We start from the raw sequence: 22,939 nt of genomic DNA, 5'->3' as shown, positions 1-22,939 counted from the left end.
CTCATTTCATGTTTTTGAAGTCTTGTCCTTGAAGGATAAGAAATACTCTGAGCTACGGAGGTATCATAAATTATTGACCCCTTCTACCCTTTTCCTTGACATTTGGGGCAGCAGAGTCAGACAAAACGCAGAGGTATGGAGAAATCAATCAGTTGACATTCTTTGGTATTTTCACGTTTGCGGCCTTGCCAAACAGGAAATATTCGAAAAGAATACACAATTCTGATAACCAAGTAACTCTATACGTTTAGGACTACGAAAATTGCGGGGAAGAAAAGGTGAGACCAGGGGCTGAGATGCGTGGACTTTACATACCCTCCGAAACCCAAAACACAAGACAATTAAAAAGTAAAAGCTATCAAAAGCACCCAGCTTGACAGTCCCAACTTTTAAAAAAACAAATGCGACAATATTATGACCAAAGTCAGTTATAACTAACTACATTTCCAGACAAAGGGACTTCAGATCTTCAAGGCGTGCCGCGTATACCTCATTTTCCTTATTTTGTGTACTGCAATCCACGGACTACACCCTTTGGAGGAGAAGGGCTGCTATTTTTCGCCGTTCCAGGTTTCTGGGCGTTTTACGGGCGCCGGGCGGAGGGAGCCGGCAGCGCGAAAGGCAAGGCGCCCCAAGCAGCCCTTTGGCCCCGCCCCCGGTGATTCCCGGCCACTCGCGTCCCGTGGGGAGCGGGCTGAGAACGCGGGCGGCGATTGGTTCCGGGCCAGGGTGGGCGGGGTGCGGCGGCCCGGCATATAAAGGTGCCGCGGCTCGGCGCGGTGCTGCGTCCTCGGTTTGCGTTGGCGTCCTCGGCTGTGTTTCCCGCTTCTTCTCTGGTCTTCGCAGTGGACCGGAGCGCGTCCCCGTGAGTCATGGTGACGAAGGCCGTATGCGTGCTGAAGGGCGACGGCCCGGTGCAGGGTACTATCCACTTCGAACAAAAGGCAAGGACCGGCGGGGGGAGACCGGCGGCGAGGCCGTGCCCGCACACCTGTGCCCGGGAGCGGCCGGCGGGGCCTCGGGCCGACCTCGCCACGCACCCGGCGCGTGGGTCGGCGCCCCCCGGGTCCTCGGCCGTGCGGCGCCCTCAGAGCCGACAGCCGCGCGCGGCCGCGGAGTGCTGAGTCACCGGGCGAGCCCAGCAGCGGCTGTGCGTGGCGAGGCCTGGGCGGGAGTGTAGGGAGGGAACACCCGGCCGGCCCGGTGGGTGCCGACCACCGCGAGTTTCGGAAGGAGAGAAAGCGTGAGAGGAAAGCCGGTTGCCCTGGCGCCTCCTCGGCGTCCGTAGGCCCGGGCGGAGACCTGAGGTGCTTGAGGACGCTGTGGCCCTTCTTGCGGGCTCAGATTCTGGGTCCTGAGATACCGCGGATGCTGAGTTGCGCAGTCCGAGGCCTGGCCGGTCCTTGAGACCCGGGGGTGGCGGATGCGGCTGGGCCGTTTGGGTTTCGTAGCATCCGTATCCGTTTGGGACTTTCCACCTTGAACTCTCTAGTTCAGGTGGTCTGCAGACTGCGGCCCGCGGGCCTAATCTGTCCCGAGGCGGTGTTTGTACAGCTCTCGAGCCGAGTGGCTTTTATATATTTATGGTTTTATATGTTTGTGTTTAAAGGGTCGTGAAAACAAGAGTAGGTGACAGTGATCCTTTACAGAAAAGTTTGCTGACCCCTGCTCTAGGTCAGGGTCATCCTCTAAGGGCAAAGAGGACGGCCCTGGTCAGAGCTCCAAAAGCCAGAGATCTAACAGCCTCCATGGTTGGGGGTTTTCCAGAGGAGCGATTTTTAACTCTGGGTGCACAGCAGACTCATTTGGGGAGCTTTTAAAATACAGATAGCAGGGCTCAACTCCGGATCAATTACATGAAAACCTGATGGGGTGCAGTCTGAGTGTTGCTCTTTTTAAAGCTTCCAAAGTGGTTCTTAACAGTGCACGGAGGATTGAGAATTCCTGTTGGTAGAGGGTAGTGGATGAGGTTTGGAAGTCCAATGTTAGGACACCTAGAGTATTTCCATTGCATGGAATTGTCACTTCTGTTCTTGGAGCATTCGTTTAAACAAATTCCCTGTAAAGTGACTTTGAAATTTCTCTACCCGTGGGCCTGTTAACTGAGATGCAGGTGGATAAACCCGTGAACAAATCTTGTAAAGTGTACAGACATACTCATTGATGACACTGCAAAACACAGGTGTTGTGAGGAAGGTGCTTGTGATAAGCCTGTCCCCCCAGATCTTAGTGAGGTTACCAGTGGGTGGAAGATTGTTTATGTTGGCTTGTTAATCATGAGGGAATATGAATGAGATTTAGTCGTTAAAGTGGTTTATGGAAATGTGAGAGGACATGCAAAGTAATCTAGGTAAGTGTCCCCCATCTGTGAGATTTAAACGAGAGAGCTTATATTTGAGCTTAATTTTTTTCCTTTAGGTGGTTTCCAAATTTTCTAGAAAAGGCTCTTTGATATTTGACTGAATTTTGCTGTTTTCATTTGCAAGACTTTGTTTTGTCCATCCTCTCTCTCTCCACTAGAGAACCTAAGAAGTCTCTGAGGGATTCTTGCCCTGTGGCCATTGAGAAAACGGCTCGTGGTGTTGCATTCAGAAGTTAAACTGGTTTTTCCACCTTCCCTGAGCAGCTTCTATGGCCCCTCCTTTAAGTTCCGGCATCATTTTGGTGGTGCTCTTTGTACCTGATAAAGACCCTTGGATATGCAGATGTATTAAATTGACAATAAACTGTATTTCTTGGCCTATTGAGTGTTTAAAAGTTTGGATTAGTTTCCAGTTTTCAAAAATCGGAAATTTTCACCTATTAAGTCCAAATTCTTAGCTTCTCTTGAAAAATCTGGAGATCTGCCCATACTGAGCCTTCATTAGCCCAGGGCAACGCTGTGCTGGACCAGTTTACATTCCTCCTGCTTCCCTGACCTGTTTTACTCATTTGAGACAATAGCCTGGTCCCTGCAGGGTTGTACCCAGGCAGCTTACTGTTGAACTTCTTGTGCTCTATGCATTACCAATTAAGTGGAGGCTTGGAAGAACCTGCCATGTTTGTCTGTCTGTGCTCTTGATAACATGGCGTGTTTGGGGGAATTACTTTCACATTTGGGGTTCTCCAAAATTAAAGGTTGTACGTAGAAGAATCATAGTGTATCTATTCTCAAAAAGAAACACAAGAGGCAGCAGTTGCCAGGCTACTTCCGTTGAGCAGTGGTATCTAGCCAGTGGAAAGTACGATCTTCAAGGCTAACACCTCTTGTAACTGTTGGCCCTGGCTTTTTAAAAAACAAAGACACCGTCGTGTATTACTATATGGTGTGGATGCTGTGTCTATTTTATTTTACTTCCTAAGATCTCTTTGTAGCTGTAGAAGTAACTTCTTTGATTTCTATATGTAGCATGCGGTACCATTATCCATCAACATTGCCTGAATTGCAGTGTGTTTTTTTTTCACCTGTTTTAGTGTTTCATTGTCCTTTCTTTTTGGTCTCTGTAGTGGAAAGGTTATGTAGGTTTCAATGCCTAAAAAGACTTGAGAAAGCAGTACTTCTGTTTGGACTAGGATCAGTCCCCCAGGTGCAGTGAGGTAGGATATTTTCTGGCTGTAAATCAAAGATATCCACGCCGGAAACGGGTCAACACCCCTCTGGTGGAGAGTGGAGAACAGGGATCCTAGGGTAGCAAGTTGGATATTGTTTTTCTTTTTAAGGCAGATTTGTATGATTGCTAACATAGAAGAGTGCATGAAGAAAGTAGGGTGCTAAAAAGTGTATGATGTGCTAACATTTGGGTTCAAAAGTTTGATTTGTACACATACACTCACTATGCGCAAGTACGACCTATTCGAAATATTTACATAATAAACAAGAACTTATTCATATTACGTATGAATAGAGTAGCTTAGCAGCTTGCTGGAGGTTCACTGCTCCCGGCGGACCTGGGATTTGGACACAGATTTTTCGACTCCTGAGTCCATGTTCTTTTCACTTTCCTGTCAGTGGTAAAGATAATTCAACTGTTTTCTTTGTTCAGAAGCATTTGCTGTCTCAAACTTCTTGCACTTTTCTTTGAATAAAGGAAGATGGGACGGTCGTGGTATCGGGATCCATTACAGGATTGACTGAAGGCGATCATGGATTCCATGTCCATCAATTTGGAGATAATACACAAGGTGGGTGCTGTGCTGGTTTAGTGACTGACAGTTATTTCACCTAGTAAGATACACCGAGTAGAGTTACCCCCAAACATTAAAAACTTGTGACAGTTTTTTTAAAAGTCAAGTTAATATGACTACTAAAGTCGATCTCAGGGATAAAAATGGCTTTTGACTCTTCCGTGTGGAATGGAAGGAGAAGGAGTTGATGTTTTGTGATTATGGGTTGATTATGTAAGAGTCTCAGGTGTGTTTTAAGTAAAAACGCAGCTTCTTTCTGACCTTCCCCTTTACTCCCAGGTGTTGGTGAGCTGAGGCTTGAGGGCGGGTGTGGCAAGCAGGGTGCATTTATCTGCATAACCCTGCGAGGTAGCTCTGCGCTTCTAGCCTAAGGGCCTTAGCGGGGGCGGGGGGGGGGGGGCAAGGTACAAACTGATGAGGGGGTGTAAACTCTTCACACTTTGGATTGTGCTTCCATTTTCTCAAGTTGGGTTTAGAAGCAAGTCAACAAAAGCTTATGGGTTAAATTGCCATATTTGAGTAAACTTAGTGTTTAGACTTTTTATGGTGAGAACTTAATTCATTGTGCTGGAACGTGTGTGTGTATTGGAGTATAATTGCTTTACAATGTTGTGTTGGTTTCTGCTGTACAGTGAAGTGAATCAGGTATATGTATACACATATCCCTTCTGTCTTAGAACTTGTTTTTAATGTTCCATAATTTGGTTTCTGTAAATAGTGATTTAATGATCAGATTTGATCCATTTCAACAATTATAAAAGGTCCTGGGACTTCCCTGGTGGTCCAGTGGGTAAGACTCCACGCTCCCAATGCAGGGGGCCCGGGTTGGATCCCTGGTTGGGGAACTAGATCCCGCATGCATGCTGCAACTAAGAGTCTGCATGCCACAACGAAGACCTGGTGCAGCCAAAATAAATTATTAATTAAAAAAAACCTCCTCACGTCGTTTTTTTTTTTTTTTTTTTTTTGGTTTTACTGCTTCTGCTTTGGGAGGTGATTGCTCTGTGGCTTTGACTTACTGTGCTACTTCCTGTAACCTGCATGTCTTCTCCCTGGGTAGAGGATGGATAAAAGCTGTAAACAGGGGAAACTTTCTGTCAGCTGTTGAATGAAGAACCATGTCATGAAAGAGCCTCCTGCATTGTCGTGGTTGTGTTCTATGTGAACGCTGTTCCCTGGTGCACTGGAGTGCCATTTTTACAGAGTACAGTCTGAATGCCCCAGAGTTGTGCCGGGCAGCAGCCCTTGGATTAAGGTGCCGTTTTATATTCTGCACGCAAAGTAAAGGCCATAAACAGGAGAGCTGCCTGGTAGTATGTTGCTGGGGAGATAAGTTTTTTGTAGTTGAGGTGTGGTGTTGTCTAATGAAGTAGGATCATAATCATGGGATTTTAACAGAAGAACTATTGAAGATCGAGTCTTGGCCTTCTCATTTTACAGGGCAGTGAAGAAACCAGAGACCAGAGAAGGGTATTAATTTAACTTCACCAGTGTTACACAGTAGTTAGAATGTCTTTACTCCCTGCCTGTTTAATGTGTTGCTTTCTGTTTTTATTAGCCTAGAAGTCACAGTGTGGGTCAGTACTTTCTCCATTTGAGGTTTTTAGCAATGACCAGTTTCTTTTGAGAACTTACTTTGGAATTTTGATTCATAATTTAGCACTTTTTTTTTTTCGTAAACAGGCTGTACCAGTGCAGGTCCTCACTTTAACCCTCTATCCAAAAAACACGGTGGGCCAGAGGATGAAGAGAGGTGAGTGACCTTAACTCTTTTTGAAATAATAGCGACAGCTTTGAGGGGGCAGTATGGGTATATGACCTGCAGATTGCATGCTAAGATAATTGCACCTCTGCTCTTGAGTTTGTTGCCCCCATGTAACCCCTTGCCCCCAAGTGCTGGAATGGCTTACCCCTTGGGCTAAGGAATTAAATAGGGACACTTAAAACGATTTGGTTTTGTAGCATTTATTGAATATAGAGCTCATACAAGTGTCAAAGGGATCTAATACAGGAAATGTCATGAATAACAGTACTGTCAACCACTAGCAAAATAAACCATTGTGAAACACTGGAAGGTTTGTAGGTAAAAATTTGATATTGAAAATTCAGTGAGACTCCCATTTGTGTTTGTTTTCTGAGAGCCTTTCAGGAAAATATTAAATTTAAGGACAAGGATTAATTTATTTTTATATCAGAGGCCTAGGGGCATAGCTCTGCCATGCCAGGAAGTAACAGGCGTAACTCAGTAACTTAAGAGTTTACCCTTTGGTCCTTTACCTGTGAAATTAGAGGTGCACCCCATCCTACCACTCTTCCCAGAGCATTGCTTTATAGACTTGAAGCCTGTGTTTGAAGAGCTGTGTGTCTAGAACATCTAGTTACTTGTTTTTAAACTTACATGTTTTTCAGGGTTTTGTCAGTCTGGAAAAGTGGGTTCCATTTGATACAGACTATATCCACCTCTTAGCCCACCCTTACATATCTGACTCAGTCCATTTTTAATTTAGCTCATGAAGTAAAGTTAAATAGAAACCAGTCCTGATCCCTCTAACGCTTTTTCAACGTTAGGCATGTTGGAGACCTGGGCAATGTGAAGGCTGACCAGAATGGTGTGGCCGAAGTGTGTATTGAAGATTCCGTAATCTCACTCTGTGGAGACCATTCCATCATTGGCCGCACAATGGTGGTAAGTGTTCATATAATAAGAATATGCATAAAATTACTTCTAACACATGGTCACATATGTTTTCATGATTTCATGATTATTAGTCCTGGTTTCTAAGGATCCATATAAATTGTACTTTTAGTTCAGATTAGGAAAAGCAATTATTTTATTGGATGATTACAGTGAAGAATAATTAATGATCTAGGTCAGTTAAGAACACTGTTTTGCTAAGATGCGGTAATAAAGTAGATTACATTAGATCGTATTAATTAGATCTGTGTTACAGAAACAGGAGTGGTCTTCATCTAGTTTTTAAATGGCCAGACTTTCTTGCCACTACTGGGTTTTCCCCTTGTAGTTAACCAGAGCGTCTTAAGTCTGAAATCGGATGGACCTCAGTACTAATACTCATTCATGTCTGCAGGTTATCACCACTTATTTAATACGTGGGAAGCAGTTGCCCCAAGTTACGTAGAGCTGCGTCTGGTTCATACAGAACACCACCTAGGATAGGCTCCCTTTTGCCTGCCCCAGAGGACAGTTAACATTCAGGAGACACCTCCTTTCAGTTGACCCTTTTATTCTTAGAATTTTCTTCACCTGTAGTTGTGAAGCAGAAAAATCACGTATCAGTGTTTGATGAGCAAAATTTAAAATACTACTGCTCGAATACGTCAAGATATTTTTAGGATTACCTCTTGTTTATGGGTCCGTAATTAGGCATGATTTTGATGTTCTTTTTTGTTGTTTACTTTTTTTCCCCCCAAAGCAATTTATACAATAAAAGAATGACTACTGTAACTGAGATTACTAGAATTTCTCATGTTGGATTCAGCATGTGGCAGCCGTGTAACCTAATTGTGTGGGTTTTTTGTATTTCATTTAGAGATAGCACTGCTTACCTAGTGTTTGAGGGTAACTATTTCTTTGCTTTATCAAGAAAAAGCTTTGAGGAGTAGTTTCTACTTTTTTACTATTAGATTACATATTAGTATACTTTCCTCCTAGTAAAATTATTTTAACATGTTATTTTCTAGTATTAAATGGTTCTTAAAAGTCTTTTGGGTATTGTTGAGAAGATACGGTAATTGCTTGATAGCCCTAAGTTAATGTGTTCTTAAAATTTTTTAAAGGTCCATGAAAAACCAGATGACTTGGGCAGAGGTGGAAATGAAGAAAGTACAAAGACAGGAAACGCTGGAAGTCGTTTGGCCTGTGGTGTAATTGGGATCGCCCAATAAACATTCCCTAGGAGGTGGTCTTGAGTCCTAGTAACGCATATGTTATCTTGCTAGTTGTAGAAATTTAGAGAAACATTAAACACCGTAACCTTAAAAGTGTATTTTGTGTGACTTTTAATTGCTTTAAGTACCTGTAATAAGAACTGATTCATGATCACTTGAAGATTTGTATAATTTTATAAGACTCATACTCAAAGTGTCTTGTTTCAGTGGTCTCTGTATTTTGCCAAACTTAGTCACATATGGATATTATTTGTCTGAATTTCTTCAGTTCTCAAGCCTGCAATAAACATTCTCTGTGGCACTACTGTATTTTGAGCCTATTAAAGTATCTAAGTTGAAATTCTAAATTAGCTCTGATACTCATACACAGAGCTTGAATGGAACAGATTTAGTAATATGTTGACGGGTATTAACTTCCATAGAGCTCTTTTTTGAAAGTGTTTGTTCTAAATGAGATCAGAATGTTTAAAATGTTAGCAACTGGTACATTTAGCTAAGACTAAGCTGAACTTTAATCTCAGACAAATAGGCTATCCTTTGTTAGCTTTAGGGAAATTAAAGTGGTACCTTTATTTTAAAAAGTAGATGTTACAGTTTAAGAGAGCCCTTTGATAACTTTCAGTGAAATTGTGAATGGCAAGTTAGTTAGAGCTTCAGGTAGCTGAGAAGACTTACCTACCTGTCAAATAGCACATACTGCATTTTTGTAGAACTGTGAACGTTTAGTTTATAATAAAAGTAGAGGTTGGCACAATCTGCTTTCAGATAAGCTCCTTAAAGAAATACATTATGCCACTGTAAGGTGGAAGCAAAGAAATGTTTGATTGTGGGTTCTGTTTGTTTAAATACAAGAACTGACACACCCAGTTAGTGAATTCAAGTCTGTTTCTCTTAATGGAAATATGTACCTGTAAGAGAATGCTTTTAAGTGTTAATCTAACTCAGGTTTGACGGTGGGTTATAATATTACTTCTGATAGGGAAGCCAGATAAGCAACAGTTTTGGTTGGTCGTAAATTATATGATGGACTTTATCAAGCGAAGGTCACTTAGGAGAGGAAAAGCTAATTTAGAGTAAGAATTTGTAGTCTGTGTGTGTTTTCAAAGTTTTAAATTGGTGATAACAGTATGCTCACAATAATGGTTACAACTACCATCAGGTAGGGAATTTAAAAACAAACACTAACAAACAGATTTCATAATGTACAGTTTTGTTACATAAATGGGATAAGACTCAAATACAGGACTTGCTTGTGTCCTTTAAAGCCTCAAGTGTAATTACTACCACTTGGTACTTTCGGGGTTTTGTCACGTGCAAATAGGGTGACCCTTAATACTTTCAATTGGAAATACAGGGCTGCGAGTCCTTGAAATCTGAACACTAATCAGTCAGGTGTATTTTTATTTCCAAAAGCAGTTTCAGCTGGGACTTTTAAACTTCTCAGTGGGCCAACATAAAACAAACAGGATAAATTTTATAACTCAAATCTGCATATATGAAACCGGATTTTCTCTTACTTTCCAAAGGCAGGGACTCAAGAACACTGCCCTAGATAAATACATTTTCCCCCCATCAAAACAAACAAAGGTCTTGCTGCAGAAAACTCAAAACCAAAGTAATAAAGCAGCTTCTCGCCTGGGTATGAGGGTAAAGAAAAAAGTTATCTTACGCACACTGAAACAATGACAGTTTAAAAATGTGATTTAAGAAGAAAAAAGCTTCAAGGCCGAAAGTACTAGGATTATGTTAACGGTCTTTTCCTTGGCACTAGGTAAGCAGCTTTATGTAACTGCTTTTCTTTACTATTTCAGGTATAGGTTTGATTTGGCTTTGGATGTGTTCATGTAATAGCTCTTGGATAACCTACGACTATTTTTCCTAGTTAACCCAACAATTTTAAGGAAAAGAGAGAAAGTACTTTGTAAGTGGCAAAAAGTTCAGTTTACCTCTGCCCAGCAGGGGACTTTAAAAAATGGTAAAGAAAGGCAACAGGCGAGGCTTGTAGAAACAATAGGTTGCATTTAAGTCCTTAAACAGGTAAGACCATAAGCTCTTAGGTTGCAAATACTAACCTTGATTTCTTTCACCCTTTTGAAAAATTTCATGGGATGGTTAAGAAAAACACCCAACCTTCTTTCTAAATAAGTAATACCCAGGCAATCAGATAATTTATAGTACAACGGGTAATGTTGGGGTCCAGTTTTTCCCCCAGCGAAAAAATTTTTTTACAATTAATTATTTAGGGCAACATTTACCACAAAGTCAATGGCAAAAAAAGAAGACCTTGACTGAATTCCAAAACAAGCTTTTCAGTTAACATTAAAACCACTAACCTTTGCCTTATGATTGAAATGCTAAAAATAAAAAATATTACAAATGAAGTGTTTGAGACTAACTACATAAAGATGTCTATTTCCATCAAATATACAAGTCTAATTTAGACTCCAACACAGTATTAACAGCTCAAACTTTGATGGTGAACAATCCTTTTCCACCTTAATGCAGTGTAGGAAGAATAGCACACATTAAAGTTTGTTACGAAAATAGAGTTTATTAAAAACATCCCTATTGTTTTTGAGGAGCTTTCACCGTTACCTTGTCTTAAATTAAAAAAAAAAAATAGAGAGCACTTCTAATTACGATTTGTAAACTTTTTAAAGTCAAAACTTTTAAAAAGTTACAGCAAAAAGGGTAATATTTATTCATATTTTCAGTATTTTTTGTTATTTTGTGGCTATTTTTAAATAGAAGGGAAGCAATCAAATTGCTTACAATTCCCCACCAACTACTGCGGGGCTGTGATATAGCAGGAGCAAGTATAATACAGCATCTGTACACTTCAAGCTCTACACTCCAGGAAGTGTCACTGTCACATGTGGACAAATTCCAGTCTCTAACGAGGAGCCTCGGCTGCTGAGCCAGAATCCTTTTCAGGTTCAACGGATGAGGTAGCCTCAGCAGGTAACTCTTCAGAAGGTTTTACAACTGCAGACTCAGACTCCCCCTTATCAAGTTCTGAAACAGTGTCTACATTTCCCACTTGGCTAATGGGAGGTTCAACGGTTTTGTTACCGCCTGCCCTGTCTGTCACCTCAGGCTTCTCCTTGCCTCGGTTTTCCTCCTTCTCTCTACGAGACTCTCTATCTCTAGAATCTCTCTCTCTGTCTCGATGCCCACTAGAGCGTCTATTCCTCTCTTCCAAGTCTCTGTGCCTGTCCCGGTCAGGGCTCCTTCTTCCCCACTCTCTCCTTTCACGATTACTATTCTCTCTATCATCATTACGGTTCCCATACCGTTCCCGGTCATTTTCCACCCTATTTCCAAAAGATCTTCTTCCAAACCTTTCTTGGTCTCTACCTGAAGTGAACTGCTGCCTGTTATCGTTTCTAAACGGCTGTGGCTGCGTCGGCGCCGGCTGCGGTGGCTGCGTCGGCGGCTGTTGCTGCGCCTGCGGTGCCGGCGGCGGCTGCTGCTGCTGCTGCTGCGGCTGCCTTCCATCTCTGTCCTCGGGACCCCCTGGGCCTGGCCCTGGGCCCCCGAGCCCTGGCACTCCACCAGGCCGGACAAAGGGGCCGTGGGGAGGAAAGGGACCTTTCATTCCATGAGGCGGAGGCATCCCGAAGCCCCCGGGGCCTGGTGGCGGACCTCTATGCATCATATGCGGAGGCATGGGGCGAGGCGGCATCAGAGGAAAGCGTGGCAGGTGAGGTGGAGGCATTCCTGGCGGGCGCTGGAGTGGGATCAGGCCAGGTCGGGCACCAAGAAGACCAGTGGATGGGGCTTGGAGCCCAATTACTCCTTGAGTACCTGCAAGGCAATAAAAATTAAAGTGTAAATAAAATAACATAGAAGACAGCATATTCTATTTCCAATTATTTCCTGTGGGGCTTGAAGCAAAATGAAATTCAACCCCAAATTCAAATTTCATACTGTCTGCCTGTCTACCTAGCAGAAAAATGTGACAGCCCAGTAACAAGGCAGGGCAAGCAGTCCTGGAGACACATACTATGTATACACGTCTACCTAATATAGATACAGGTCAAAATAAGCTGCAAAAAGAAATCGTAATATACCAAATTTTGGAAAGAGTACGTCAGAATCTCCTTCTATAGCCTTGACTAGTAGCTGTTTACCACTCAAAATACTTGAGAAACACATGTGCGCTGAGATAAAAGAAATAATGAGATAAAGAACTGAACTATTTGACCCAACTGAAGGTTATTTCAGGTGTACTCTTAGAAGAAAACTTCTTACTCTAAGTCTTAATTTGACTTTTTACTAGGAAAAAATGGGATCAATGACCCAGAAAATCCAGTGAAGAGGGAGGTTTCTTTGATTCTGTCATTAAAATGCTTTGTGCAGTTATTATGCAGTAAGCATTACTTTAATGTTTATAAAATAAAGATCCATGCACAAACATAGTTTATTTTTACAAGTCCCTCTTCAAACCACAGCATAACGTGTAAACTGCTATGCCGAAATGACTGCTGAACAATGCTGCGTGCCCAGCCAGTCACCTTCTATTCACTTTCCCAAAGGTGGCAAAACTGATAAAGTTAGTGCTGCTGCTGAAAGTGACAATGCCTTTATTTCCCATTTACAGGAGTGTGCTTATGCTTTAAGAATCAAATTCAACCCATCATTTATAATACCATGGAAAAGGACGATCTGTTGTGGTTCACAACTTAAGTAACAGGTATCGTGGTCTCTCTCAATTTATTTCTCTGCAAATATAAACATCACAAGGCAAATACTATGACCAACAAGAGTTATTCTAATAAAGGAAAATGTTCCAGATATTGTCAGAATGTGCCATTTACCCATGTACTGCAGAAATGCCTTTGAGCAAGTTGTGCGTTATGACCATCAACTGGCAATGGTGAGAAAAATGCTTGCGTGACACTGACAGAAAAACCACCAGAGAGCAAACCCAATACTTCACCTTTTTGTCCCCAGCATCATATTATTTTATGTTTACGGTTTCAATCACTTCCACTCACTTTAGCAAACATTTAACAAGTCCTATTTGCTCCTAGATTTTCTGTATAAACAATTAATACTAATATGATAGACAAGAATTTCTACTTCAGTTTTTGTTCCTCAGGACATATGGTCCAATACTATTCTGTCAGACTTAGGCACCAAACAGAGTAGACTGGAAAATGTTATGTGCATCAGTTTATAACTCTTAACATGAAGACTCACCGCCTTGGTATTTACTTAAACAGAGTACCTTCTTTTAAATGCTTAAAGAGAAATACATTCAGTGAAAAGGATCTCACATAGGAGCAACCTTGGACACATGCCTCAGAAATGGGGATAATAATACCTGCCTGTTGTTGAGATTAAATGGGATAAAGTACATAAGCATGAGCTCAGAGCTTGGCACACAGTTAAGTGCTGAAATTATTATTCTACACATCTATTTTGACAGACGATAAGTATCCTAACACTAAATATTTCACTTTGCAAAAACACATTTTTCTTTTCTGATCATTGAGATCTTACTGGCCTCTCCTGGTCCCCCAATATCCACCAAGCACTTTGGTAACTGGGAAAAAATTATGCTTCCATATGTCAGGCCTAAAGTTGAGAAATGCTAATTACCATAGTGAAAAGCCAGAAATGATGAATTGGATGAACAAGGCCAAGACCCCATAGACTCTTTACACTCTCCTCAGGAAATCCCAGACAATGAATATATTACAGAGCTTATACTATTATCTCAGACTGATATAAAATTCATGGCAAACTAACATTCTTCATATCATTTAGTGAACATATATTGAGTACATACCATACAAGGGACAACAAGACACCTAAGATATGTCCTTGCTCCCACCTTTTAAAGAAATCGTAGAGCCGCAACATTTGTGGACTTTAACTTAAAACAAGCAACATAAAATGTGCACCCATGTACAGCCTCCTTCAATAGTCATCATATAGAGAAGCACACTTCAACAAATTGAACTTTACTTTCCCACCAGCTTTACTCAAGGATGAAACCGGTAAATGTTTACTCTGTTAAAGACTTGTTGTGGCACATTCCAGTACCTAACGATATGCTCAAGGGGCCAATAGCAAGTTTTAAATAACACTAGAAAAATGAGGAAGGGGTTCAAAGCATCTTATTGTAACAGAAGAATTAAGTTCAGATGAACCTTTAAGAGGAAACAGACCTTTGCAGGACAATGGGAAGGTCCTATTCCTGATTTCCCCATAATGATGGCTTCCTCAGCTACCAATCTGACAGCTTGCCAAAGGAAGCAAGGCCAACCTCAATCTTGTACAGAAGAGAGCAAATGGGCAATGATTCTTTGTAAAATATAAACCGATCTCTAGCAACACATCTCTAAGTTTTTTATAACATGCATTTGAGGGTACATACAGGTTCATTTAACAGGGTTAACTTTTACAGTACCCATATATTTAAAACTCCTACAAAGCACATTTTTTATAAAGAGAAAAACATAGCCTAATTCATCTATTCCATATATGTGGATATTTGTATTTGGGATTTACTTAAAATATTATTCAAATTCTTTCCCTCTTTTGTAAATAAGCTGATTTCCTTTTAACCCTTTACAGACCAACAAAGTTTACAGATTCCCCCAATAGAATTCCCACAGCTCCAAATGTTGGCCTTCAGGGCACAGAAGTGGTGGAATTAGATATTTTTTTCTCTTCTGTTGTTCTGCAGTGAACAAAAAAGTACTGCTTTTATAATAACAGTTATATTTAATTAAAAAATATATCAGGTGGCATAAGCCCTTGGTAGGCATAAGAGCTGAATTTCATTTTTATTTTTATTAGGAAAGCTGTCATGATGCATATACCAATGGAATACACAGTGAGTTACCCAAGTCTAAAGGACATTCAAAGCAATTATTCATTTTGTTTGGAAGTATGACGTGAAATACCTGACAAGTTTTCTAGAGTTAAAAACTTTATTTATTCATACATATGTTGAACATCTAAGCTTTACATTATTAACATATTTAATGTGCTGGGGATATAAAGATTAAAAAAAGTAATAATCTTTTCCTTCAAACAGCACATAACCTAGTAGAAACAGACAAATGTCAATTGCTGTCAATAGGAGACGGCACACACTATTATGGTGACAAAGGTGGAACTGACAAAGTCAGTGTGTGTGAATCTGAGCGGGAGTCCCAGGGGAATGTCTGAATTGGGTCCCAAAGGAAAGGAAGAACATTCAAGGCCAATTTAAGGAAGGACATTACTGGTTAAAGAGAACAGCGGCTTCTGGAAAGGCCTATTATATTATTAGCAAAGTGAAGCAGTAAAGTGTGTTGTTCTGAGAATTGCAACAGAATGTCTTTTGATGAGAATCAAGGAGAGAAAAGATGAGGTTTATTATTGAAGCAGCAAGAAAGAATCTGTATGAATACAGATTGCTATCAATTAAAAAAGAAACAAATGAGGTTTGTGAGGCTGAACAGTTAGGCCGGGGCAATCCAGGTCTTATATGCCATGGAAAGGAACCTGGACTCTGATCTAGAGTGGTGGGAAAACCGCGGAGAAATTTTTAGCAGGGATGATCCTCATGTTCATTTCTGAAAGACCTCTCCAGCAAATAGCATACAGGAAAGCAAGGAGGCAGAGGACACTGAATAGTAGTTAGGCTCTTATTCCAAGAATCTAGGGAAAAGAGGTGAGAGACAACTGAATGACGTGCGAGAGATGAAGAACAGACTTAAGCCCTTTAGTAGGCAGGACTGGCAGAATATGAGATGGAGGAACATAGCTGCTTCGAATGAGTGGGTGGATGAAGGCATCAACTCAATGCAGGAATTTAGAAAGAGGAACAATTTTCGGAGACAGACAACAAATTTCACATGTTAATACTGAGAGTTGGAGGGGCCTAGGCTACACCTGGTGGAAATGTGCTGAAGTCACTGATTAAATGTACAGAGCTCAGAAGACCCATGGTGTTAACTTATCCAGAACATGGATGAAACAAAAAAGGGAAGAGTTCAGACCTGGGGAAACTCACACTATAGACAGAAGACTCCAAATTTCCTAATACAGCAAGATTTTAAGGCAGACCAAAAAAGTGACAGCCCCAAATGTCTCTACTTCAATTCAAGAAGTATAAGAAATACACTGAAGTTTAAATAACCAAGGCTATTTCCTATGATGAATCAAAAAAAAACCACTTTCACAAAAAGTAAAAATCAAGATTAAAGGGGAGGTACCAGTGCTTTCTATAGCGAAGACGTTGGTAATTATGGGAAATAAAGAACAGGTATGTTAAAAGATTAAAGGGGTGGTGAAGGAGGGGAAGGCTGATATCATGACTGGAGACCAGTGTGGACCTTGAAATGTCAGGAGAATCTTTAGTTGAACCCTTTCATGGAGGATGTAAATTTAAGTTGGATCTTTCACACACACAAAAAGGAAGGGCAGAGAGAACATCTGAAAAGGGAAATCAGTAGAAAGGGCGGTTCTTCTACCTCTTCTCCGCCCATCATCTTGTCTTGCATTCTACCACAGCCAACGCCTCTAGGAAGTCCTGGACCTTTCATTACAAGTAACTTTATCACTTCTGAATTCTCATTTTCAAGTACCCCACTCTCTGACCCTCTTTCCCAAAACAACCTTCAATCCCACTAGGATCAAGTCCCCAATGCCCTTCACGTCTTTACTTTCCTCCTTACCTGTCTTGGAGTCCACGGTTCTCCCTTACCATGTTGCCTGGAAAAACCTCAACACTGGCTTTAAATGCAACTCTTCTACCTAACCTGCACCTGAATATGGCTGGGCACCACCTCCGACATGCTGACTGGTCTCATTTTATTTATAACTACAACCACAAATGCTCCCTTAATCCTGGCCAGCAATTCTAATTTCCCTAGTCAATTCACATTCTTATGTTTCTGGATATCTATTTCACATGTTCCTGTTTCTCCTTAATCCTGTCTATTCTTAGCTGGTTTTATATAGCTTCTGGGAGGTAAAATTCACATAGCCTACAATTCACCCACATAAAGGGTGTAATTCAATGTTTTTTTTAATATATTCAGAGTTGGGCAACCATCGAAATAAATTTTAGGACATTTTCATCATCTCAAAAGAAACCCTGTATCCATTAACCATCATTTCCTGTTTCCCCCCAACTCCATCCCAACCCCCAGGCAACCATACATTTTATTTTCTGTCTCTATGGACTTGCCTATTCTGGACATTTCATAAATGTGGAATCATACAATACGTGACCCTTTGTGACTGGCTTCTTTCACTTAGCATATCTTTTCAAGGCCCATCCACGTTGTAGCATGTATAAGTACTTCATTTCTTTTCATTATCAAGTATTGTTAAATGGAAATACATTTTATTTATCCTAGTTGGTATATATTTTTTAAAAAAAGGACTTTTAGAAAGGCTTTTTTAATCCACCTACCTACCACCAAATCTACCGATTTACCTGCACCTGTATCTGTATTACTCCTTCCATCTGTCAACATCTGTGCCCCACGTTCAAACTAAGAATCCATACCCTCACCTACATAATATCAACCTAGAGAATATCTCTTCTTTCTTGCAACAAAAATTTCCCCTCTACTGGGTTTTCCAATAATGAACATGCTAGAGTTGTCTTTTAGAAATAAACACGAAAGAACTGCCCTCACCTTCTATCTCCCTTCAGCTCACCGCCGTTTCACTGTTCCCCTATATAGCACATCTCCTCAGAGAGATGTCCAAAATCATTGTATCCATTTCTTGTATCTCTCATTCTCTCCTGACCCTATCTATATATACTTGTGAACCCATCACTCCAATAAAACCACATTTCTCAAGGTCATCCAGAAGCCTTCATTTTGATAAATCCCGTTAGCAAGTCTCAGCACTCTTCTTTGACCCAAAAATGGCATCTGATAGTTGATCTCTCCCTCCTTCCTAGGAACTTTCTTTACTGGGCTTCCGGAATACCTTCCTCTACTTTTGCTTCCTAGCCCTCTAGCTGCACCTTCTCAGTATCCTTTGCTGGATGGAACAGTAGAGGACAGTGGTTAAAAAGCACAGGTGCTGGAATAAGTGTACCTTGAATTCTAGGTGCTGCCACTGGAGCTGTGACCTTGGGCAGGTCACTTCATCTCTTTACGCCTCTGATTCCCCATCTACAAACTGGGGATAACTGTGTTGACTTCAAAGAACTGTAAGGCTTAAATGACTGATATATATACAAACTCCTTAGAAGAGTTCCCATCATGTCTTAGCTCTCCGTATCATATCTTCAACTGCTAAATGCTGACGTTTTCCTGGGCTCATCCCTCTCACTACATTCCCTCCCTAGGTAATCTCACATACTCTGGTGGCTGTAAATATTATTTTTATTTGCTGACTACACCAGAATTTACATCTTTAGACTTTACGAGTTGTTTAGTTGTCATCTGCACCTGAATGTCGAAGTTAAAACATCCAACATTTAACTTGACATCCTCATCCTAAACCCACTCCTCTTTGAGATTTGCCCATCTGAGGAATGGCAATTACACTCAACTAAATTGCTCAGGTCAAAAACATAGTCGTCCTTGACTCCTTTCTCTCACATATATAATAAGGCCATTCTGAAGGCTGTATCTTCAAAATAAGTTCAGAATCCAAATGCTTGTTACCTCTGCTGTGCCATCCTAGTGCAAGCTGTTAGCACTCTAATCTCATCTACTCCAGTGGCATCCAAACCAGTCTCCTCTTTCCACTCTTACCAACGCCTGTAGTTTGCTTTCTATAGAACAGCCATCCATAATCCTTTGAAAAATGGAAACCAGATTTAAAGTGTTTAAGACCTATACTTCTTGTTGTACTCTGACTGGCCCCTGACAACCAGTTCTGAACTCATCACCTGCCGCTCTTCCGTATGATTGCACTGCTCAACCCTATCAGCCCACTGTAGTCCCTCCAACAAGCCAAGTCTGTTCTCAGTCCAAGCTCCCCTTCTGTTCTCCTCTAAATGAGATGTTTTCCCTGTGTCTCTATGGCTCTTTCCTCTATTATTTCTCTGTATTACCTCCTTAGAAGCCTTCCTTGGCCATCCTATATAAAAGAGTACATCTCAAACGCCATTCCTCCAATCCCATTCTCTGCTTTACTCTCTTCATAGGAATAGCTTCATGGGAAATTATTAGTTTACTTACTATCTAAGTCCCCACTAGAACGTAAGCTCCAGGAAGAAAGGCCCTGTCTTGTCATTCAGGGATCTCTAGTACCCAGAAGGGTGCCTGGCACACAGTAGGTACTCGAGTAAATACATGTTGAATGTATGAATGAATGAATGGTGGTGGCATAAGGGATGACTAAACTCATCAACAAGATACCTCTCGGGGGGCAAAAGCAGTGGCTACAAGGTCCAGGTCTCTCCCCCAGGGCGGTGAGTCTCTTTCCATTGTAAACCTATGAATATCTGAAATTTTGAGAAAAGCTGCAATGTTCTTTCACAACCGCCTTTTCCGCTCCTAGTCGCAGTTCCACCTTTTCTTGATTCCAAACGAATGAATGTCACTGTGGCATTGTGCATGGACCTAACTCAAAATTTGTTCATACAAGGAAAAAGATATACCAGCCACTCTTATCTCTCCCACCAATGCCCTGAGAGCCCCAAGGCATATACATATATGTATTTGTTTAATCATTAAAAGTGTTTGTTTTTTTTTTTTAACTACAAACCTTTAGAAAATTGAAATAACAGTACAACCCATACATGTATTTCCTTCGCCTAGATTCACCAGTTAACTACATTTAGGCCGTAATTATTTTGAAAAGACTCCCAGGTGATTCTTACAGGAGGCACTGTGATGGGAGAAGGGGAGAATGGAAAAATGAGGAGCTAGTTTTCAAAAGAATGAGAGAGAGCACATTTTAGATTGCATTATACATTACTATACCAAAAAAAAATCGTTCTTAGAATGGTAGCAAAAGATTGCTAAAAGAATTTTGAGTTTTCAATAACATATAGTGCAGGCAGACTAACACGTGTATCTATTTTTAGCATGGGGCACATTATGTTTTGATAAAATCTAATACATGAAAACCATAATTTCAAATGAAGAATCAGAGACTACTATCTCTTTAAAATGTCTCCTTGGATTTTTTGCAAAATAACGTACAATAAGGTTTGGTCAATTTCCCTATGGCTCATTTATAGTCGTTTTTTAAGAATTTGTATATGAATTGCTATTTTATTGTAACTGGCAAAGTATAACAGCTGTGACTTAAGAGTTAAAGAGTTGTACTATTAGAGTCAAGAAGCTTGGGATATACTGGTAATCCATCACTGAATGAGATCATCCATAGGAAATTTTATTTTCAATGTTAGCTGGAAAAAATCTTACCTGAAATTCTTCACAGCATTATCTTTGTCTACCAAAATCAATCTAGAGCCCAGAGTTTCTGCCCCCTCCCACCTTCCTCAGGCCCAAAGAGACGTCAGAGAGATTTAAACTTAAAACAGACTCTTTAGGCTGGAGTTCTGCAGCCTAGGAAGTGCAGAGAGAGATGGAGACAATATGATAAGCAGCTTTCAAGTTTTCGTGCAAGACCTTCTCCATGTTTTGTTTGAACTGCTTCGCCTTCTGAGAAAATATAGTGTGTATTCATGCATAAATTCATATCCAAGGTAAATATCTGCTGTGGATCGATCACTATAAAAACATTCATTGAACAATGTTATATACAAAGTTGATGGCACTGTGATGAGTATTTGGGAAAAGAAACATAGTGGAATAATATAATGCAATATTTAGAGTACCAATTCAAATATTTTAAAGCTTTCAAAGAACACTTTTAAAAGGATAAACAAACATCTGGTAGACCCCTCTGGGTTATAATTTAACATAACCAATATTATAACAAAGTCTACAATAAGGAAGAATATTAAAATGCAAAAAGTGTTTAAAAAATTAGGTGTTACCATTAAAAAAAACTTTTGAGAATTTTCTTCAGGTTTCCTTTGAATGTTATTCACACTAGTAGATTGGTGCTCTAATGTTCTAATTTATAGTGTTAAAAATTACTAATTATAAAAGTATCAAAATTCTAGGCAGAAAAATCTAAAGCTAAGTGAAATCACAAGTCAAATATCAATTTTAAAGTACAGTTGACCCTTGAATAACACAGGTTTGAACTGTACGGACCCACTTATACACAGATTTTTTTTTCCCCAGTAAATACGTACTACATGATCCGTAGTTGGTTGAATCTGCAGATGTGGGACCTCGGATATGGAGGGCCAACTATAAAGTTATGTGTGGAGTTTTTACTGCATGGGAGTTGGCGCCCCTAATCACTGCGTTGTTCAAGAGTCAAATGGAATTACAGAACTTGATAGTAAAATTATTCATCTTCAAGGCAGTCTTAAGGATCATAGATAGTTATTGCATAAAAGCAAACACGCCTGTTGAATTCACAAACCAATTCTGTCTACATAATTCTTGAAGTGTCCAAAGTTTGGAACATCAAATGCCTATCGAGGCCAGGCAAGGATGTGTGAAAATCAAGCATGAAGTATACATCATACTACTGCCTAGCAAGTCAGCCTGTAGGCTACCAATCTGTGACTTTTGCTTTAAATATCTGGTAACAAATATTATCAATAAGAAGCAATCTTACACATACCCAATTCTTATTTATAAATTTTACCATCATCTATAGCAGTGTGACAAAACTGTATTAGAATCTCTGTATAATAATAATCAATGAGTAAATGTATCTGGCAAGAGAAGAGACTTTAATTTTCCACAATAGGAATGAATCCGATTTAGCTTAATTTTTCCTTGAAAAGATATTATGGATATGCTGGTAACACAATAGAGATATGTAACACAAACAAACATTTTTTTGTGTATTTTTTTATTGTTTGGAACACCAAAGTAACCCAAATTTCACATTTACAATGAAATTTTAAATAAAAATATGCTGTACATTGTATTAGAGATACATATACAAAAGTTTGGAAAAGTAAACACATACACTTATACAGTAAAGAGAATGTACTGATGAATTGCTATCACCTTTAATATGCCTTCTCTCCTAAATGGTCAACAACTGTAAACTGTTTCCTTTAGCTTTTATGAAATGACCACTGCTCTAGCTATTTTGAAGTGTGAGGTACTAAGAACAGATTCCTTTAAAATCAAGTGATAATGAGTGATTATTGTGCATCGAATAGTTTTATGTTTTCAGATTATCAGTTACTAAAATAATCAAAATCTCTAAAAGATGGAGGTGGTTCCCTACAAATCTGGCTGCGAGGGCTACTTCAGCCCAATTCAAGAAACAGGTAGTCATCACTCCCAAACTAACATCCACACTTAAGTCTGATCATTCAGAAAATTCTTTACACCAAACCATCCTTAAAGCACCCCACCACCTCCTTCATAACCAGGGCCTACAACAGAATTTCGGAAGATGTTTGTTGAAATCTTTTTTTTGGCCCCTCTACTTTAAAAATATAATTGCCACATTTCAGAAATTAGGATCCAAGAACTCAGTTAAGTCTCAAGGATACATTTAGCTTCCATTGTAAGAAAACAATTTGAGTATCATTAATAGGAAGAATACAGATACCATATTGTGCTATTTAAATGAAATGCCACTATGACTAACACACATTTTCTCAGTAAGCCAACTGATGGAACTTTAATACATGTGAACTTATCTCCTGGTCTAATATACCATGAAATATCTGAGGCAACCATGCCAAGATACATACTTTCCTAAAAAGGCTGCTTCCTCTGCTGACAATTATAACAGTTTTAAATAAATCACAAGTAAGTAATATAATTTTAGAATTTCCAGTACTCTTCTCTAGGTATGCTAAATATCGTCTATGACATTCCTTACCTGT

General features: G+C 40.2%; 2 protein-coding genes across 4 annotated transcripts in view; one reads left to right on the top strand and one right to left on the bottom strand.

Annotated features, from left to right (window-relative positions):
• The first annotated feature begins 763 nt into the window (after positions 1-763).
• On the top strand, positions 764-8,382 carry SOD1 (superoxide dismutase 1). The gene is made up of 5 exons (XM_030880753.2): positions 764-944; positions 4,068-4,161; positions 5,848-5,917; positions 6,733-6,850; positions 7,963-8,382. The coding sequence occupies exons 1-5, from the start codon at positions 873-875 to the stop codon at positions 8,068-8,070; spliced, it is 462 nt and encodes a 153-aa protein (XP_030736613.1). The 5' UTR covers positions 764-872; the 3' UTR covers positions 8,071-8,382.
• The window catches only part of SCAF4 (SR-related CTD associated factor 4), a 60,779-nt gene continuing 43,959 nt past the window's right edge, over positions 6,120-22,939 (bottom strand). For 2 of the 3 annotated variants that reach the window (XM_030880749.3, XM_030880748.3), the window contains exon 20: positions 6,120-11,880. In XM_030880749.3, coding sequence (XP_030736609.1) covers positions 10,967-11,880 — 914 coding nt within the window. In that variant the 3' untranslated portion in view covers positions 6,120-10,966. The remainder of the gene's footprint in view (positions 11,881-22,939) is intronic. The other variant, XM_030880752.3, reaches the window with a different exon arrangement.

Source organism: Globicephala melas, chromosome 4, assembly GCF_963455315.2.
Source record: "Globicephala melas chromosome 4, mGloMel1.2, whole genome shotgun sequence".
NCBI lineage: Eukaryota > Metazoa > Chordata > Mammalia > Artiodactyla > Delphinidae > Globicephala > Globicephala melas.
This window is presented reverse-complemented; position numbering and strand designations above follow the sequence as displayed.